The sequence below is a fragment of the Canis lupus genome, chromosome 7 (assembly GCF_003254725.2).
Source record: "Canis lupus dingo isolate Sandy chromosome 7, ASM325472v2, whole genome shotgun sequence".
In the NCBI taxonomy this organism is placed as follows: Eukaryota; Metazoa; Chordata; class Mammalia; order Carnivora; family Canidae; genus Canis; species Canis lupus.
Window position 1 is genome coordinate 26,120,704 of NC_064249.1, and position 22,330 is coordinate 26,143,033.

The 22,330-nt window shown below is 37.6% G+C and overlaps 1 protein-coding gene across 6 annotated transcripts in view; it reads right to left on the minus strand.

The window, feature by feature from the left end:
- Positions 1-22,325, minus strand: part of SUCO (SUN domain containing ossification factor) — an 87,909-nt gene extending 65,584 nt beyond the window's left edge. For all 6 annotated transcript variants that reach the window (XR_003129168.3, XR_003129169.3, XM_049112286.1 and 3 more), the window contains exon 1: positions 21,831-22,325. Coding sequence is in view for 4 of the 6 variants with exons in the window: in XM_049112286.1 (XP_048968243.1) it covers positions 21,831-21,892 (62 nt within the window). In the remaining 2 variants the exon portion in view is untranslated. The remainder of the gene's footprint in view (positions 1-21,830) is intronic.
- Between the last annotated feature and the right edge of the window lie 5 nt (positions 22,326-22,330).

Sequence of the window (22,330 nt, forward strand, 5' to 3'; positions counted from 1 at the left end):
TCTGCCTTTCTCTCTCTGTCTCTCATGAATAAATAAATCTTTAAAAAATCCATCAACAAATCTCATGAAAAAATAAAACAAAAATGATACCAAATTTCAAGCTGATATGTAGAGTGACCTAATTTTTAAAATCCAAGAGCTGAAATTGCTGTAACTTCCTCAAGACAGCAACAAATTGAAAAGCTCTGGCCCTTAGCAAATAATTATTAGGATCCGATGAGAAGTGAAAAGTAATAAAAGTAAAATTAAAAAAAAAAAAAGTAAAATTTAAGTTGGGATAGCATTCCAATAATATGCCCAGTGTATGCATGGCTATCTTTCATGGATTTTTCATTAAAATATTTCCTGATAAAGTGTTTTAAAAAGTTATATCCTTTATAGGTAAATAGATCAATCGATCACCACCACATCAGCTATGTTATGGTGCAAAGTTATAATTACTAGTATAACTTAGAGGCAAAGGTTTCAAGTCATGACCACTGATGTTGAATTTGGTACTCCATTTAACTATTAATGGAGGAAAAAAAGATAAAACTTCATAAAAGGGATGTAGTAATGGAAATCTTACCATTCCTTCAGGAGGTCACAATAATAGAGGTATTTGGCAAGGGGAGGTGCATAATATTACAAGATACATTCAACCATGACAATTTGCTAGTTGGTCTAGCACAATGGTTAAAAGAATGTAGACTAGAGTTATATAGGCTGTGGGATGTTGGGCAAGTTCACTGAACAAACATTTATTTCTCTGTGCCTATTTCCTCAAAATAGTATTATCTATTTCACGGGACTGTTAAGAGAATTCAATAAGATACTTTAAAGCACTGTAACTGTGACAGCATGTAGTAAACACAATATTATGCATTATGTTTACTAAAACACAAAGTATTTTAGATTCTAAAAGGAGTAAAAATAGGTATTTTTGCCTAAGAACATAATAGAGTGAAAATAACAAATTGATATGAACGCTAATTTTTACTTTTGAACTATAGGAAATATGTTTTTCATCCTCTTGTCCACAGCTGATCAGATATAAAACTATTACAAAATGTCTTTGACACTCAAATTTTATCCTATCCTGTAACTTCTGCAACCTTGAATAGTTACTTATTAAAAAAAAAAAAACACATACACATTGAAGATTTCTTTCTATCTGCACATGATGTCTAGGTCAGTTTACTTGATTATGTTGTTAAATGTTGAGTCTGACCTTGACATGAACAGCATTACACTGAGGAATTTAAATCAATTGGTACTTAGGTTGGGGTCCTGCACATGGAAATAACTCCACACAACTGCCTTTAAAAATGTGTTCAGGGCATCTGGGTGGCTCAGTCTGGTTAAGTGTCTGCCTTTGGCTCAGGTCACACTCTCAGGGTCCTGGAATGGAATCCCAAATCAGGTTCCCTGCTCAGCGGGGAGACTGCTTCTCCCTCTCCCTCTGCCTACTTGCGCCTGCATGCTCTCTCTGTCAAACAAAATCTTAAAAAAAAAAAAAAAAAAAAAGTGTTCATTTTTATTGAAGTATTTATAAGTGTAATTATAGGATATCTTAGTTTAATATTATTCCACCATCTGATACCCCCCCAAAAATGCCAGGCAAAGAATTTTTATATATAATAGATAATATATATAAAATATATAAATATATATTTATAAATATATCTATATTATAATAGATAGCAATATATAAAAGAACTTTTATGTAATTTATATTATATAATTATATATTAGATTATTAGATTATATATAAATATATTATATATGATTATATATTATAATTATATATAATATATAATATAATAGGATGGCCCATGTTCTGTATCACTGTTAATTTCTTAGTTTTGACAAATGTACCATGGTTATGTAATGAGATGTTGGCATTCAGGAAAGCTGGGTGAAGGGTATATGGTTAACTCTTTGTACTACCTTTTCATATTGTCTATAAATCTATAATCAATCCAAAATATGCTCGTTTTTTCTGCACAGCAAAAGAAACAGTCAACAAAACTAAAAGACAATCTACAGAATGGGACAAGATATTTGCAAATAACATATCAGATAAAGGGCTAGTATCCAAGATCTATAAAGACCTTATTAAACGCAACAGCAAAGAAACAAACAATCCAATCATGAAATGGGCAAAAGACATGAACAGAAATTTCACCAAAGAAGACATACACATGGCCAACAAGCACATGAGAAAATGCTCTGCATCACTTGCCATCAGGGAAATACAAATGAAAACCACAATGAGATACCACCTCACCCCAGTGAGAATGGTGAAAATTAACAAGACAGGAAACAACAAACGTTAGGATGTGGAGAAAACGGAACCCTCTTGCACTGTTGGTGGGAATGTGAACTAGTACAATCACTCTGGAAAACTGTGTGGAGGTTCCTCAAAGAGTTAAAAATAGAACTGTCCTACGACCCAGCAATTGCACTGCTGGGGATTTACCCCAAAGATACAGATGCAGTGAAATGCCGGGACACCTGCACCCCAATGTTTATAGCAGCAATGTCCACAATAGCCAAACTGTGGAAGGAGCCTCGGTGTCCATCGAAAGATGAATGGATAAAGAAGATGTGGTTTATGTATACAATGGAATATCACTCAGCCGTTAGAAACGACAAATACCCACCATTTGCTTCAACGTGGATGGAACTGGAGGGTATTATGCTGAGTGAAGTAAGTCAACTGGATAAGGACAAACGTTATATGGTCTCATTCATTTGGGGAATATAAAAAATAGTGAAAGGGAATAAAGGGGAAAGGAGAGAAAATGAGTGGGAAATATCAGTGAGGGTGACAGAACATGAGAGACTCCTAACTCTGGGAAACGAACAAGGGGTACTGGAAGGGGAGGTGGGAGGGAGGATAGGGTGACTGGGTCACCGGTACTGAGGGGGGGGCACTTGACGGATGAGCACTGGGTATTATGCTGTATGTTGGCAAACTGAACTCCAATAAAAAAAATTTTTTTAAAGAAAAAAATGTTCCTTTTTAAAATAAGCACAATCCATGAAAGAAAAAAATTGAGAAACCAAACTTCAAAATTAAAAACTTCTGTTCCAGGATCTCTGGGTGGCGCAGCGGTTTAGCGCCTGCCTTTGGCCCAGGGCGCGATCCTGGAGACCCGGGATCGAGTCCCACGTCAGGCTCCCAGTGCATGGAGCCTGCTTCTCCCTCTGCCTATGTCTCTGCTTCTCTCTCTCTCTCTCTCTCTCTCTCTCTCTGTGACTATCATAAATAAATAAAAATTAAAAAAAAAACTTCTGTTCCACAAAAACACTTATTAAAAGGAGAAGCCAAATTACAGACTGGGAGAAAATATTTGCAAAGCAAATCTCTGATACAAGATCTGTATCCAGTATAAAGAACTCTCAAAACTCAATTAAGAAACAACCCAAATTTTAAAAAACAGGCCAAAGATTTTCACCATCATATCACCAAAGAAAACATAGGGATGGCAAATAAACATGTGAAAGATGCTCAACACTGTTAGTCATAGAGAAATGTAAATCAAAACCACAATGAGGTACCACTACATACCTATTAAAATGGCTAAAATTTAAAGTGTTGCAAAGAATATGGAAGGACCGAAACTCTCCTATACTGCTCATGGGAATGTAAAATGGTTTTTAATTTTTTTAAAAAATATTTATTTATTTGAGAGAGACAGTGAGAGAGAACCTGAGCAGGGGGAGAGGGAGAAACAGGTTCCCCACTGAGCCGGGAGCCTGATGCAGGGCCCTAGGATCATGACCTGAGTCGAAAGCAGACACTTAACCAACTGAGCCACCCATGTGCTCTGGTATATTCACTTTGGAAAACAATTTGGCATTGCTTTAAAAGTGAAACATATACTTACATATGATCTAGCCATTCCACCCTTAACTATTCACTCAAAAGAAAGGAAAACACAAAACATCACAGCAGCTCTATTTGCAATAGTCAAAAACTGGAAAAGACTCTCAAATGTCCATGAACAGGTACGTGGATAAACAATTTGTACTACAGATATGCAATGTAATACCATTCACCAATAAAAGAGAATGAACTTGAAACACACAATACCTTCAAAATAATTATGTTCTGTGAAAGAAGTCAGACCAAAAAAGAAAAAGAAAAAATAGTATACAGTGTATGACTCTGTTTATATAGTACAAAAAATGCAAACTAAACTACAGCTATAGAATGCAATTCAGTGGTTGCCTGGAGGTAGCAAGCCAGGAGGAAGGGATTACAAAGGGGCATGAGAAAATTCCTAAGTGTAAAGGGGATATATTCACTAAATTACTTGTGATAGTTTCATGGATGTATACATACGCCAAGAGGTATCAAACTGTACAATTTATGTAGTTTATTGTATGCCAATTATGCCCCTGATTAAGCTGTTTTAAGAAGTGGAGCAGAGAGCAATAAAACAAGATTGACAAAAGGTTGACCATTATTGAACCTAGACAACAGATGCATCTTATTACTCTTCCTTCTATACTTTCTGATACATCTTTAAATTCTCACGACCCTGAGACCATGACCTGAACAGAATCAAGAATCTGATGCTTAACCGACTGAGCCACCCATGCACTCTGGTAGCCTATTTTAAATTATCTCTTATAAAATAATAAATAGATGAACAAAAACTAAGGAAACATAAGATTTATACTAAGAGGGATGCCTGGGTGACTCAGTGGTTTAGCGCCTGCCTTCGGCCCAGGGCATGATCTCGGAGTTCCAGGTTCGAATCCCACATCAGGCTCCCTGTGTGGAGCCTGCTTCTCCCTCTGCCTATATCTCTGTCTCTCTCTCTCTGTGTGTCTCTCATAAATAAATAAATAAAATATTTTATTTTTTTTTACTCTTTTTTTTTAATTTTGTATTTATTTATGATAGTCACACACAGAGAGAGAGAGAGGCAGAGACACAGGCAGAGGGAGAAGCAGGCTCCATGCACCGGGAGCCCGACGTGGGATTCGATCCCGGGTCTCCAGGATCGCGCCCTGGGCCAAAGGCAGGCGCCAAACTGCTGCGCCACCCAGGGATCCCAACAAAATCTTTAAAAAAAAGATTTATATTAAGAAACAAGCTTGGTCAAATATATAGAACTTTATAACAAATACAAATTAAACATTCTTTACAAGCACATACGAATCTTTCCCAAATACTGACCATATACTAAACCTCAAAAGAAGACTCAAATTGCAAAGACTGAAGATCTAATAAACTATATTCTCCAACCACATTGCAACAATATATGAAGTAACAAAAAGATAGCCAACAACATCCTAATCTGGAAACAAAAATTATGCAGCAAAATAATCATTCCATTAAAGAGGAAACAATAAGGAACATTATGAAATATTATAGTGGAAGACTACCAGTCAAAATTGGTGGGACCCACAGAAGATAATAACAGGAAGACTATGCTTCTAAACACATTGGGAGACAAATCCTGAAAAGAAGAGCTAATCTTTCAACTCAGAGGTAACAATGTAAATAAAATAAAATTGGGAAAAAAAAAAAAAAAGGCAGGCTGTAAACAGAAATCACTGAAATAAATAATAAAAAAGGCAAAGATTCAGAAAACCAAAAGTTGATTCTTTGAAGAAAATGCTAAAAAGATACACCACTGGTAAAACCAATCAAGGAGAGTAGATGATATGAATTAACACAGTGTGTTACAAAACATGAAATAACCACAGACAAAACAGATTTTTAAAATTATAAAATATTATATACTATATAAATACCAATATATTTGAAAACTTGGAAAAAATGGATTTCTTTAGAAAATGGCAAAATTGGCACAAAGTATAAAACTAATGAAAATTAAGGAAATTTGAATGGATCAATCAATACCTCAGAAAGAGAAGGAAAAAATGCTAACCCAAGTTTGTTTCCCCCCCCCTCTTTTTATTAGGGAAAATTTCAAAGTTTCAGAAGAATTGCCAGCATAGTAGAAAGAATATACACAAACCATATCAACCTCCTGATGAATTTTGCCTCATTTCTTCCATCACTTGTAATTTGCTCATGGCATACTCTCTCACATCCTTTTCACACTCTCCTTTCTCCATCTCCATATAATTTATTTCTAAATATGGTAGTATTTCCACAGAATAAGGATATTCTCTTACATAACCACAGTGCAATTATCAACTTCAGTAAATGTCACACTGACAATACTTTAATCCATATCACAATTTTGTCAATTAACTCAATAATGTCCTTGTAACATTCCCCCTCCACTACTCCCAAGTAGAGAATTGAGTTTAGGATCAATAATGTCCTTATAACATTCCCCCTCCACTACTCCCAAGTAGAGAATTGAGTTTAGGATCACGTCCTGTTTTTATCATGTGTCTTTCTTCAGCCTCCTTTAACCTGGAAGGTTTTGGCTTTTACCTTGTGTGGCACTGATATTTTTGAAGAACACAGTCCTTTTATTTTTAAATAATATATATCTTATTTGGGGTTTGTCTGATGTTTCTTCATGATCAGATTCAGGTTATGTATTCCCAGCCAGAATCCTTCCTAAGTGATGTGTCTTTCTCAGGGTACTATATGCAGAAGGACACAATACTCATCTGTTTCAGCGCTTGCAATTCACTTTTTGGTACTTCTGCTCAGGAGAAATGAAAAGTATGTCCACAAAAAGTCTTGTAAGAAAATGTCCCCCATAGGTTTTATTTCTAACAGCCCAAAACTGGAAGCAGCCCAGATGTCCACAGCAGTAAAATAAAGAAACTATAGTATGTTCATAGAATGTACTAACTAGGGGATCCCTGGGTGGCTCAGCAGTTTAGTGCTTGCCTTCGGTCCAGGGTGTGATCCTGGAGACCGGGGATCGAGTCCGACGTCGGGCTCCCTGCATGGAGCCTGCTTCTCCCTTTGCCTGTGTCTCTGCCTTTCTCTCTCTCTCTCTCTGTTTCTCTCTCTGTCTCTCATGAATGAATGAATGAATGAATGAATGAATGAATAAATAAATAAATAAATAAATCTTTAAAAAAATGTACTAACTATTCCCAATAAATAAATCACTAATGAAACAACACAGATAAACCTTAGAAAGATCATGCTGAGTAAAAGAAACCAGACACAAGACATACTGTATAGCTCCACTTAGATGAAGTTCCAGAATTAGCAAAACTAATCCACAGTGATAGAAATCAAATCACTGGTTGCTTCAGGGGATTCACTAGAAAAGGACACAAGAAAACTTCTGGGGTGATAAAAATGTTCTATACCTTGATGGGAGGTAGGTTACACAAATATATGTGTTTGCCGAAACTGATTCAACTACTATAGAGTTAATATATGTGTATTTCGCAATATGTAAGTTACCTCAACTTAAAAATTAAAGGAACAAAAGTTTATATTTCCTCCCAGCAATAACCAAATAGAAAATAAGCTACTAGCAATAAGAAAAATTATAAAATGATTTCAAAATTAGCCTAAGAAAAATAATACACAACTATTTATATATACAAAATTTTAACTCTGTTAATAATCATACAATAAAGAGATAAATATATGAAAACCTAGTATGTTCATTCATAGAATGCTGGTGACAGCAACGTAAAGATAGCAATTCATCACTCAAATACAACTCCTATCAAAATACCTGAAGGGTCCTATTCTAAATATGAGAATAAAGTGATTCAAGAATAACTAACTTAACAAAAAGCAAAGGCACGTGGTTCACCTTGCCAGATAATTACATTTATTACAATACAAAACCATTCTAATTAGACTACAGTACTGGGATAGCAAAAGACAAGCAACTGGAACAGAATACTCCCAAAATGCATTTATTAACATGCAGTCTCTCTTTAGAAGCAGCCACACACAAAGTGCTCAATGAATGAATGATACTATCAGGCTTTCCTGACGATATCTGCCACATGATTAATTACTTTGCCACATCATTAACTACTTAAAATTCATTTCAATGGTGACTCTACTAACTAAAACAAGTAAAGATAAAAGTATTAAAAGAAGTAGAAAGAAGGAGATTAATAGCATTATATCATTTATATAAAATTTTATATAAGCATATAAGCAAAACAAGACTATTTTGGAAAAAACACATCAAATAAATACATGAAGGCTGACTGGAGAGGTATCAAATATACTCTGGGGTAACTGCCTAAAATGGGGAAAAGAGTGAAACTGAAGATAAAAGAATAAGCATATAAAATGGAGCAAAAAAGGGGACCCAGGGCAGAACTCTGCATAGAGTGTGAGCAATGCAATCCTAAGCACCTGATGTCTCGAGAAAAAAAAAAAAAGTCATATTTTTATTTTTTTATTCAGACTTTTAAATGAAAGTCTTAACCTAATTTTTACAAAGAAGCTACAGCTCAGAAATTAACTTGTCCAAAGTCATTCAATTTGTGACTACAAGTCTACGTATCTCTCTCCAAAGCCTATAATCTTTCTGTATCGCCGCATTTCATATTTAATATTCGCTGGTCAACAGATAAATGAAGAGTGAGAAAATAACACCAATCTGTTCACTCCAGAAATGATGGTACTAGTCAAGGCTAGCTATAGCATAACAAAAATATAAGAACTATCACAAAAGAGAAATAAGGTTTACCTCAGATTTAGATAGTGGCAACCAGAGATAAATATTTTTTTTTGTTTTGTTGTTTTGTAGTTTTGTAGTTTTGTAGTATAGTGACCAGGACATGAACTTTAGAGTCAAGATCCCCAAGTGTTATTTCCAGGTACTCCATTTATTAGTTGTATGTTCTTGGGTAAATTACAAAACCTGTGTGCCTCAATATTGATATTCTAAAATGGAGTTACTAAGGGGAGCTCAGATGGTGCAGTTAAGCTTCCAAATCTTGATTTCAGCTCAGGTCATGATCTTGGTGTTGTAGGATCAAGCCTGGCGTCCAGCTCCATGCTGAGTGTGGAGCTTGCTTGATATTCTCTCTCTCTGCCCCTCCCCTTAGCTCATGCACACATGCCAATAAATAAATAGATAGAAAAATAAATGATAAATAAAATGGAGTTACCATGAGGAAAATAAAATGACGCATGTGCTGTGCTTATTAGTCTGACATAAAATATGCACTCAAATGTTAACTTATCAGCTTTGTTCTTTCCAACTTCATTTACTTATCAAATTCTAGAGTACTATATATGTGTAGTCTCAATTTCTTCACCTTCTACTGAGCCCTTGGCCTGCTTAATTCTAATTTCTGCCCTTGTTTAAACTACCACCTTGTATAGTAGTAGCAGGATTTACCTTTTTTGATTTCTCTGCTGTGTGTGGGACCTTTGACTACTGCTTCCACTTGAAACCCTCTTCTCCTTTGGTTTGTCAAATTACATACTTCGGTTGCTCATCGCTCTCGGAGTCTTCCGAGTCTCCTTTGATAGGCTGCTTCTGCTGACTACAGCAGCTTAAATTCCAGTGATTTCAGGGTTCTGTTTTCAGTTTTCCCTTTTATACTCTACTTTATTACTAGGAAGAGTTCATCTAATCTCATGGTTTTCATCTGATGGTTACTTTATCTTCAGTCCTTATTATGTTCTCCTACCTGGTCCATTTCTTAAAACCTTTCGATGATACCCTATGTATGTGGCAAATGAATTAACCTCATTCAAAACTTGAATCTCTCTCCCTTCATGGTCCAAGATGTCTCCAAAACAACTAAATCCAAACTTGAACATAAGAATCTTCCTTTTCCAAATCTCTTCTTCCTATATCCTTGATCTCATCATGTGATACTGCTATTCACCCAGTCCTCAAGTTAGAAACCTGAAAAGCATCTATACATCTTTTTCCTTCATCCTCCCTCCACTATCTCCAGTTTATTTTACCTCAAATTTCTGTAATCCATTTCTCCATCTTGTTACAACTACCTTAGCTCAAACCCTCATCCCTTACTTAGAGCAACCTCCTAACAGTTCCCTAATTCATATCTTACCACTTCTGCAAATCAACCCTTCACACTGCCAAGAACCTAACACTAATCGTCAGACTACTGTTCTCCTGCTTAGGACCTTCTATCAACCCTCCATGACAAAATTCAAGCTTCCTTGCATATTTTTTAATATCTAAAATTCTTCTATTGCCTAAATCTTCAGCTTCATATTTTCTGCCACTCCCTGCCTCCTACTTCATGCTTCAATGATACAGAATTAGTTGTAGTTGTTCCCTGAACACATACTAAGCTGTCTTATGCTTCTAAGTCTCTGGCCCATGCTTCTCCCTCTTCCAAGACTGTTCTGCCCTACTCCCACTCCTCACCCTCCAAAACTTGACTAAATTCTTATCCATTTTCTGGGGAAAGGAACAAGTTAGGGACTAGCACACATTCCTGATTTCCACAATTTGTGGCTTGGCCACAACCCTTTGGCATATCTCTGAGCATTTATTACAACCCTGAACTGAAATTAACTGTTTATATTTCTGTTCCTTACACAACACTGAGCAACTCTAGGGCAGAGAACTTACTGCCCTGTTCTCCGCACAGCGATCTCCTGAGCAATTCTTCTGACTATGGATTGGAACAGTCTGGATAAGAACTTAGAAAAAGGAGAGAACCCAGTAACCACAGAATTTATGGTAAAAGAAAGAAGAGAACTGGGTAATGAAGAATTGCTTCTTAAACACAAGGGCAAATCTAATCCATAGTATGGAAACATAATTAATACCAGCCATTTAATTACAGCAGTGTGGTTAAAGTAATTCCCTGCCCACTTCCCCCCTTCACAAACAAAGGCAATCCAGGAAAGACACCTATGAAACATAAAGGTGGGAAAGTAGAACTTAACTTTCAAACAACTGAAAAGTATGGGGTTTTTTAACATTATTGTCAAGAAATTTGAAAAACAACAGAAATTCTACGAAGTACAAGGAGACTCGTAGTAAATGGGTATCATACTTTGATCAAAAACCAAAAAAGACCAAAAGATCACTGGGCCTCCAGTGGTTCTGGTTAATAAACACCCTACTTTCTTTCAATCACAATGTATTAAAAGACAGATATTCTTCTTAATCTATTATCAGCTTGGGGGCTCTTTTAAGGTTGCTTCTCTGCTAACTCTACATGCTGATCACAAGAGGTCACACTGTGCTCCTTTCCCCTCCCAGCTTTTATTCTATTTGGCTGCCACAGCAGTCCCCAATCAAATCACATGACACTCTATAGAGCTTAGCTAAAGAAAACTCTGTAGTCTAGCGTTTGCTTCTCATCAAACCTTTGAATTTCAAAGGTTTAACTATTCCATATATCAAAATCTATTAGAGGATTGTTTCACTAAATTTGCCTATAATTTCAAGGATCCAGCATGGGGTAGCACTTATTAAGCAATATATGTTGTTTTTACATTTTAACATACTGTTAGAAATTCAACCAATACAACTGTCCTCTGAAAATAATCATATGCTATACTTACTTGATAATGATATATTTCAATAAACTGCATCAGCTGTGTTTAGCCTAAAAACCCAAGTCACAATACCTCGTTACCTTAACTTTCAACTCAAAATTACAAAGATAGTAGTCAAGTAAATTACTACCATGTTAACAGGTTAATCATGCTATAATAGAAAGCCTACCTAACAGTGAAAAATAAAGCTACAAAAGTAGGTTTGGGCCAGACTTCAGACCTTTAAGGTGAGGTTTTAAATTTTTACTCTTCAGGAAAATAGGAGCCTAAACAGGAGCTAAAAGGTGTTTTAGCAAGAGACTGACATAATCAAAGTTGTGTGTTAGTAAGGTAAATCTAGTGGCACTGTGTAGAAAGGGTTGAAGCATACAAGGGTGAGACTACTCTAACCTCTTCTCTCTCTGGCTGCCAAATAAATGTATGAGAACTCATGCTTACCAGCTCTTCAAATATCTTCTATTTCCACTCCTGTGAGCTTTTACCAATTACTTCCCTCTTTTGAAAACAGGCCCTTTTCTCAGTTTTCAAGCCTTTCAGCCTTATCTGAGACATTCTATATTGCTGCCCACTCAAATGACCATCTTAAACCTCTTTCCATCTTTCTTTTCAAACCAGTCTCCTCCTTTCCCTTCAGAGCTTTACTTTGCTTGGCACCTTTCTTTATTCTAAGTATCTGCAGAAGCTCCTTGTTCAGCGAAAGTTCTGCTTCAAAAGATCCCCTCTCTATGAGGACAGCTCCAGCCCAAATCTTAAATGCAGTGAAGTCTGAATTTTTAAGTGCCTATACAATGTTCACTTGGACCATTCCACTTGGATTATTCCACTCATCTCAGCTGCTCCTCCTATCAAAATCCTCTGCAACTCTTCTCCAATTCTTCCAGTTGACCTAGTTAAAAAAAAAAAAAAAAAAAAAAAAAAAAAAACCTAGGGGATCCCTGGGTGGCTCAGCGGTTTGGCACCTGCCTTCGACCCAGGGCGTGATCCTAGAGTCCTGGGACCAAGTCCCGCATCAGGTTCCCTGCATGGAGCCTGTTTCTCCCTCTGCCTGTGTCCCTGCCTCTCTCTCTTTCTCTCTCTCTCTCTCTCTGTCTGTCTCTCATGAATAAATGAATAAAATATTTTTTAAAAAATTAAACTTGGGCGGCCCTGGTGGCGCAGCGGTTTGGCGCCGCCTGCAGCCCGGGGTGTGATCCTGGAGACTTGGGATCGAGTCCCGCACTGGGCTTCCTGCATGGGGCCTGCTTCTCCCTTTGCCTGTGTCTCTGCCTCTCTCTTCGCTCTCTCTGAATGAATAAATAAATAAATCTTAAAAAAAAATAAAAATAAAAAATTAAACTTTTCTCTTTGAACTTTATTGCACAAATTTATAACTTTAGATCGTAGCATTTATTCTCTCAACCAATATACTACAAGAAAGCAGTTAACTTTGTTTTATCCACAAGAATCCTACATAGAATGTACCACATAGACGCCTCAGTAAATATCTCTCAACACTGACATGGATGACAGAAAGGGAGTCCTAAAGAACAAGAGCCTGTTAGAGGCAAACTAAAACCAAGTTCTCTTCTGAATCTTAAACCAATGCTACTTCTACTATATTGCACTGTCAATGGCCAATCTATCACCAAACCAGATCATTTACTTCCTCAAAACTCTGTTTAATGCACCCTCTTCATTTTTACTACCAAGTCCTTGTTATGATAAACTTCAATTACTCCAATTGTCTTTTTTTTTTTTTTTTTTTTGGTACTCATCCCTCCAAGTCTCTCTCTTCTGAAATATTTCTAGCACAATGATGTCAAAATAACATTCTTGTAACATCACTTCTATTGCCAGATCTTTACTGTCTAATTCCTTGCGTGAGCTTGTAAAACTCATTACAATTTCCAAAACGTAGCTTTTAGTTTCTACTCAGGCTTGTCTGCTTACTATCACTCCCACTTATATCAAGTTCATTATCTCTTTTATTCTCTTTCTTCTTGACAATTAAGTACTACCTACTCACTATAGACACACACACACACATACCCCACATTAGGAAAAGCCCATTATTCATATTAGCAGAACCAGTACATCTTATTTCAGTTCACGAAAAATCTACATTCCAAAGAAGCCACACATCATTTTTTCTTAAACTTGTCATATGTTTCCTGACAACTCCAGGCCTGATTTTTCCTAATTTTCATTAAGCACCTACTGAACAATTCAGTTTTTTGTATTGTTCACAAATGTTCAAATCAGAGACCTCAGAATGCTAAAAGTACAAAAAATTCTCAGAATTCACCTGATCTAGTAATAATTACTGGGATAAACAGATTATCCCAAACCTACTGAGACAGAACCCCCAATGTAAGAATCCTAGGCATGTGTATTTTTTATTTTATTTTTTTAAAAGATTTTATTTATTTATTCATGAGAGACAGAGAGAGAGAGAGAGAGGCAGAGACCTAGGCAGAGGGAGAAGTAGGCTCCCCTCAGGGAGCACGATGTGGAACTCGTTCCCTGAACTCCAGGATCATGCCCTGAGCCGAAAGCAGAGCTTAACCGCTGAGCCATCCAGGTGTCCCTGGCCTGTGTATTTTTTAAAGCTTCGTGAACAATTCTAATGTCCATTCCTAGTTGAGGCAATCCAGGCTGCCCATTTTCAGGTAAGAAAACTGACACAGGAAGAAAAGGTAAAGAAACTTGCTTAAGGCTATCTATCAGATTGCTGGTGGAGTAGAGTAGTGATAAAAATACAAGCTCACTAGATGTCCATTGACAGATGAATGGATAAAGATGTGAAATAGATGTAGATAGGTAGGTAAACAGATGGATAAATAGATAAGGAAATATTAGTGTGCCATCAAAAAGAATGAAACCTTGCCATTTGCAATGACATAGATAGAACTAGACAGTATTATGCTAAGCAATTAAGCCAAAGACAAATACCATATGATTTCATTCATATGTGGAATGTAAGAAACAAAACAGATGAACATAGGTGAAGGGAAGGAAAGATAAGATAAAAACAGAGAAGGAGGCAAACCATAAGAGACCTTAACTATAGGAAACAAATGGAGGATTGCTAGAGGGGAGGGGAGTGGAAGGATGGGGTAACCAGGTGATGAGCACTTGATGTAATTAGCACTGGGTGTTATATGCAACTAACTGATGCATCACTAAATTCTACCTCTGAAGTTAAATAATACACCATATGTTAACTAAATTGAATTTAAATAAAAAATAAAAACAAAACACAGACTCAGACTCAGCCTACTTAGGTTTATTGCTTACTAGCTGTGTGAACTTGGGCAAGTTAATTTTTATGCCTCTTTTTTCATCTTTAAAAAGATGGTGTGGCTAAAAAATAAAATAAAAATAAATAAATTTTAAAAATGGTGTGGCTATCTCAAAAGAGTTGTAAACAGTGGACATGAAACACTTAGAATAGAAAGAAGCGCCCAATAAGGGCTCAATATTAATAATGCAAAAAAAAAAAAAAAAAAAAGGATTACAACCAAACTCTGAGTTAGTTTTATGCTCTTTTCACTACACTAGTATGTACATATATTTCCACCACCGGATTGTATATTCCCAAGGGCAGAGCTCAAGTCTCCTGCTTCCCACCACAACAAATACATTGTTAGTAACTAAATAACATTTTGAATGAATTTATGGATTCCTATTTCTCAACATTGCCATCTCTGCCCTCCTAATTATACCAAAGCACCCAGAGGGAATAAATAATAAGAACTCTTAGTGCTTACTATGAGCAAGGCATTATTTTAAGCACTTTACATATTTTCTCCTGTTAGATTACAAATATTCTATAACAAGAAATACAAAATTCACTTAGTACCTATAGGTCACAAAACATTTTCTAACAAAGCTAGGTGTTACTTCTACATAAAATATAAAAGAATTTTAACTAGTGATTCTTTACAAAAACAAAGTCCTAAAATAAAATCAAACCTTCTTTTAAAAAAAAAAATCTGCACTTATGAAATAAGTTTATCCCAAGGGATTAACATTCTTATACTGTAAGTACTCGAAAATAATTTTTCATTTCTTTGCAACGTGTACAATTTTTTGAAACTACTTTAAAATACGGCCTTGAAAAGCAAAACAAATAACACATAATTGGCACTAGAGTACAATCTGCAACATGTACACATTATGTTTCAAATAAAGAATTCCACTTATGTATAAACTAAACAAAGTATTTCATACATATGTTTCTACTTGAAGATGGCTTGACAGAATAAAGCACTTAAATTTTTTATAAATTTTTCTCTTCCCTTTTATTACAAGGACTAGAATGTTAGATATACATATTGACCTATTTCTCTATTCAGACGGTTGGGAAAAAGTGAAAGAATAATTTAGGAGTTGACGAACAATGGAAAAATGAAATAACAGATGTCCAAAGGTATGTTAGGTGTATCTTTTGCTTTTTTCATTGCCAGACAATCTAACTACCTGCATCCATTCTGATATACCCTCAAATGTTTAATAATCTAAAGAAGTTATTACAAAACACAACCAGCTCTTTTAAAAATAATTCAAAGGATATTGTGAGTTATCTGCCTCTTTTTTTTTTTTAATTGAACACAAGTGTTGGAGCTTTACACAAAGATGTTGTACCTCCCTGTCACACCTTCTTTCACAGACCTTTTCCTATTTAAGCAATCTGGCTTCATCGAACTTGTCTGAAAAGATCTAACATTGTTTTTAATAACTCAACACCTCTTTTAAGTACCAGAGACTTTCTTTGGAATGTATATCCCAGGGCAAAGATAAACTTTTCTTCCCAAAGTTTTTCACATCAAGTTCCACAAGAACTTGTTTTTAAATCAAAAATACAAAAAACAAACAAACAAAAACTGAGATACAACTGGCATATATTATGTTTGTTTCAGGTGTATAAAATAATAATTCAATATTTGTATATACTGTGGAATGTTCAACACTAAGTACATTCATTACCACACAGCTATAATTTTTTTTTCTTGTGATAACTTTTAAGATTTACTCTTAGCAACTTTCAGATATACAATACAGTATCATTACCTAAAGTCACCATGCTGAAAACTATATGCCCAGGACAACAAAGACTATAGAAAAAAAAAAAAAAAAGTCATCAAATGATTTAAAGAAGAGGAATTACTTTATCATTTATTTTGAATATTTATTAATTTATTCAGAAAAGAGATTTATGGTCTTAAAAATAGTTACAGAAACACAATAAAGAAAATAATTTCTCCAGACAAAAAAGAGTTGGGATTTTCAAAGATATTTCCAATTATTACCTTAAAAACAATAAAACTGGGCAGCCGGGGTGGCTCAGTGGTTTGGCCCTGCCTTCGGCCCAGGGCGTAATCCCAGAAACCCGGGATCAAGTCCCACATCGGGCTCCCTGCATGGAGCCGGCTTCTCCCTGTGCCTGTCTCTGCCTCTCTCTCTCTCTCTTTTTCTCTGTCTCATGAATAAACAAATAAAATCTTAAAAAAACAACAACAACAATAAAACTGAGGTAGCCCAGGAGGCTCAGCAGTTTAGCACCGCCTTCCACCCGGGGCCTGATCCTAAATACCTGGGATCGAGTCCCACGTCGGGCTCTCTGCATGGAGCCTGCTTCTCCCTCTGCCTGTGTCTCTGCCTCTCTGCCTCTTTCTCTCTGTGTCTTTCATGAATAAATAAAATCTTTAAAAAAAATAAATAAATAAAACTGCTTATATTATTTTTCTTGTTTCTCAAATTTCTGCTCATTTATGCATAGAGACAAATGAGCAAGAAGCCAGCAATATTATCATAGAAAAAGCAACATAAGAGATATGGAAATAAAATTACAAGCCAAGAACTTATTACCTCTGAGGTCAATGAAAATAGATGACATACTCAGAAAAAATTAGTACCAAGGACAAAAAAGCAAACAAAACAGACCACACTGATTTAGGTATCTATCAAGTCTCTCCAGTATGACTGCCACTTAGGGCTCCCATCCTCCAAAGGACAGCCTCCCAGTCTGTCCCTTCCAATCCACTCTATCCCCATAGTGATCTAAAAGATCCATCTGACTTCACGCTCTTGCTTAAACTACCGCCCTGGCTCATCCTCTCAGGTTAAAATCAGAGTTCATCTGCACAATTATCAAGTCCCTTCAAAACCTGGCTCTGGCTTCCCTTTCCAATCTCTCCCCCACGTAAACTCTAGGAATCTTGCCTCTACCTGAAACAAAATTCTCCCATCTTGAGCTATCCATCCTGCAAACCATTTATACAGATGAGTACTGAGACTTAGAAATAACTCATCCAAGGACATAGAGCTAGTGATAGAACCATATCTAGAATACAAATTCTACCCTTGGTGTTCCTAAAGACCTTTGTAAATATTTTTTGTATTTATTATATTGTCAAATGTATGAGAATTGTTGAACTGTCAGGTTTTTCTCATTAGCTCTAAATATAAGCTTCTCCAAGATGATCCTATTGGGTCCAAGAAGAATAGATTTTTTTATTTTTTAGTCTTAAAAAAAATAAGCCACTCTGATAAGGGATGTTGATTAATGAAGGGGCTATACAAGGATGGGGACAGAGTGTATGGGAAATCTCCGTAACTTCCACTCAATTTCAATTTTGCTGTAAACATAAAATGGGCTCTATAAAAGTTTTTTTTAATTAAGCTTTACTAAGTCTAATTTAAGAATTTATACTTGTTCTGAAGGTCAGCTAATCACACATCAATAATTCTAGGGACTAGTCAGAAACCTGAGGGAAAATGTGGAAGCTCCACTAAGGGGGGGGGGGGGGGTTACTTCCAGCACATTGTGAGGCACTGACATTTATATGTGCCCAGTTAAGTAGACTTAGGGATTATACTAATTAATCTTAATTAAACTGATTCTCACAACATGGAGAAGTAGCTTCAAAAAAATTCCTGCAAAGACTACAAAGATAATAGCTACACAAGCACAAATCAACAAGAAAATTGCAGGGCTAAGACTCCTAACTAATACAAGCTATTCTTTAATCACATCATGATGTAAAATAATTTAGTCAATCACAAAGCTCTCACCAGAAATTATTGCTTGAGAGCAAAAAGTACTATTAATAGAAAGGATCAGACTGTTTTTCTCATCTTTTTAAACTACTGAGTTCATGTAACTTATTAGTATACTATACATCATTCATTATATTGGCACATGCACATAACATAAACAAGGAAATATTAAAGGTGCATGGACATGGTTTTACTGACTGAGGGTAGACACATTCAAAAAAGTTTGAATATGCACTGCTTAAAGCACAAATCAAATCTTTGTCCTCTTTAAGCTGATGGTCAATCTTTCCAGTTTGCAGGACTGAAGGCAGTGTATTAAGCTGCATGATGCCTCCCAGAGATGTTGGAGTCCTAATCCCTCAATGTGTTACCTCACGTATTAAAACAGTCTTTGCAGATGTGATTAAATTAAGGATTTTGAGATGGGGATATAATCCTGGATAGTCTTGATGGGCCAAATGTAATCACAAAAGTGCTTATAAAAACGAGGCAGGAGGATCAGTTATATAGCAGATGTGAGGCCTTAAACTAGAGGTGGGAATGATGTGAGGAAGGAGTCACAGACCACAGGTAGCCCTCGAAGGCTGAAAGGTCAAAAAAGATTCTTTACCTCAGAGACTCCAGAAGGAATCAGCTCTGTTGACACTCTGACTTTAGGCCAGTTAAGACTTATTTAAGACTTCTGACCCCAGAACTATAAGATACCATATGTATGCTGCTTTAAGCCACTAAATTTTTGGCAACTTGTTAAAGCAGCACTAAGAAGTAACACAGGGGATTCCCGGGACCTGGGACTTTCACTGACCAAAAACCAGGATAAGTTGGTCTCCCTGTTTTCAGGTTTCCAATTCCCATAACAACATATGGTACATAATAAGCATAAGAAAAATCTTTGTTGGGCAGCCCGGGTGGCTCAGCGGGTTTAGCGCCACCTTCCGCCCAGGATGTGATCCTAGAGGCTCAGGCCCCAAGTCGGGCTCCCTGCATGGGGCCTGCTTCTCCTCTGCCTGTGTCTCTGCCTCTCTGTCTCTGTCTCCATGAATAAATAAATAAAATCTTAAAAAAAAAAAAAATCTTTGTTGAATAATTTTATGATGAAATATACAAATGATATACCCTTACTACTTTGTAAAGACCTGTTATATGTATTATCTCATTTCATCCTCCTAACAACTCAGTGAAGTGTGCATCAATTAGTTTTCCTACTTTTAGAATATAAGAATTAAGGTTCAAAGAAATTACATAGTATGCCTAAGGATGTATATCTACAAAGTGATGGAGCCCTATTTAGAAGACAGGCCTTCTCACCTTTGACAAGTCAGGATCCTCTGCCACGAACAAGGCTGCGTGGATTCAAATCCAGCCTCTTAAACTTAATAGCTGTTTAACCTCGCTATATTATTTAATTTGCCTACTTCCTTCACTATAAAATGAAAAATAAGGTTAACAATAATACTTACCTCATAGTGCTGTTGGGAAGATTGAATGTACTAAAATGTGTAAAGTACACACCACAAGGCAGACACAGAGATAGATGTCAATTCTAATCAATATTACTCTGTACTGCAGCTACAGTACATTTATGCCTAAAATATTCTGTACTACTTAATAAAGAATCATATAATATATGCAAAAGTAAAAATAGCAACCAGAATGACTAATAAGATGGAAGGACAGGTTTTGTGTGAAAGAGTCTAAGGTTAGGACTCTAGGCTGAAAAGACAAAAGGAGAGGGAAGACAAAATCAAGATATATAAAGTGTGAGAGTATAAAAAAGGGGGTTAAAAAAATCAGTAATATTGGTAAGGAGAACTTTAGAAACTAGAGAACTGTAATAGGAAAGCACAGCATTCATAAATTGCAAAATGATATAGCTTTAAAAAGAAATGGATCAAAAATGGGGGACAATTAATGAATGACAAAGACAAAAATGGCTACTAAAATGAGCTTAACTACTTTTCTGTAAACATCTATCTAACCCTACAATGGCTGAACATAACCATTAATGGTAAAGGGAGAATGGAGATACTGGAAAATGACATTAGAGCAAACCATAACAAGAATTAGACCTCTGGTTGGATCAGTGCAGTAATTTCAATTTCCCCAAGGAAGAGAGTCTCAAAGACATAATATACCCGTAATCAAAGTCAAAAAGCCAAACATCTTGTTCTCTAAAACTTCTGTCCATCTTCCATTCAAAATTCCTCAGCCAGGGAAGTGTTTCCTTTTCCTCTCCATTTACTACTTTCTGTGAGGAACTCTACAACTTCAGTATCTTTGGAATCGGTTAGGCACCAAGAACATGAACATATTGTTGGTGTTTTCCAGAAATAAACGAGAGACTTCGTTTAACTAGACTTTAATCTAGTGTAATCGTTCTAACCGAAGCATCTTTTCAGTCAGCAAACGTCACACATCACTAAACAAATTCTCTAAGGGGGGGGGGGGGTTAAAAATGGCTTTTCCGAGTATAATGACAGCAATCCTTTTACCGACAAGGTCTCTGTGCCTCGGAGACACCCAAATGTGCCAGGGAGCAACAGACACTCCATAAGCTTTAGGAACAAATGAAAAATAAGGTTAGCAATAATACTTACCTCATGGTGCTGTTGGGAGGACTGAATGTACTAAAATGTGTAAAGTACACCCCGCAAGGTAGACACAGATATAGGGACACAGGGAGCACTCTTCTCGCCTTCAAAATCCAGGACTTATCCTCCCATTACCAGGGACATTATCCAAGCCACACCACCAGAACCGACTGTACACACTACACCTAAGACTCTACTAAACCAACGGCTTTCCATCAGAAACGTGCTTCCCTTGGAAACGTGCTTCATAACGCCCCCCCCACCCCAAAGTTTCCAAGAGGAGCAGCCCCAAGGGTGCGCGAGAGCAAAGACACTAAGAAATGGCCAAGAACTCCTGCTTGTACATTACTCTCACCCTCGTGACAATCACGTTTTTAAAATCGCACGTCGGGAACACTCACATCCGACACTCTCTCCACCCTTACCACACTAGCAGAGCGAGCGGCTGGCAGGAAACCGGGGACTTACCTTGCATTTACCTGAGAACTACCCAAACATCCCGCCGTCTCCGAGGGGCCGCGTCACTGAGTACAAGGGCACTCGGGTGGTCCCTTCGGCTCAGGCACCTTTCCCTCCCACTTAGTCTGAAAATCCCAACACACACCCTCAACACCGTACAGAGCGCAGCCGGGCCCGGCGGCGGGAGAGCCGCGACGTAATACTCGCTGTGTCGCCCCGGCAGGGCCTGCGAGACCCGCACCCTAAGAGCCAAGATGATCTGGGGGTGTGACCTGGGGTGTCCCCTCTCAGGAAACTCCCGCCTCGTCGCGGCGACTCACCAGACGAGGGAGCACAGAGACAGGCAGGAGACCAGGGCCAAGGCCCGACGGTACTTCTTCATCTTCTCCTCCTTCTTCCCCCTGCCAGAAGGCGGCACATCCTCCCGGCAGCCGCCACTGCCGAGGCCAAGATGGAGGAGCCGGAGCAGGAGCGAGAGGATGGGACCGAGAGTCCTAAGGGCTGCGGCGCTGGGGGAGCGGCTCCTCAGCGGCTCGCGTACTGGCCGCCCTCCCCGAGGGGCCCACGGCGGCGCCCACAGGCGCGCTTCACAGGAGGTCTCCTGGGACTGCCGCAGCCGCCGGCTCGTCCGCGCCCGCCTCCTCCAGCCGCCGCCGCCGCCACTGCCGCCCCATATCCCCCCCGCCCGCCCCGGCTCTCCCTCCGTGCTGCCGGCGACCAACGGCCGCTGCGTACTAGTCTCCCAACAGCCAATCGCCGGCGGGGCCGCGCCACCTCACACACCGCTGAGCTGGAAGAAGACGCGTCACCCACGTCCCGC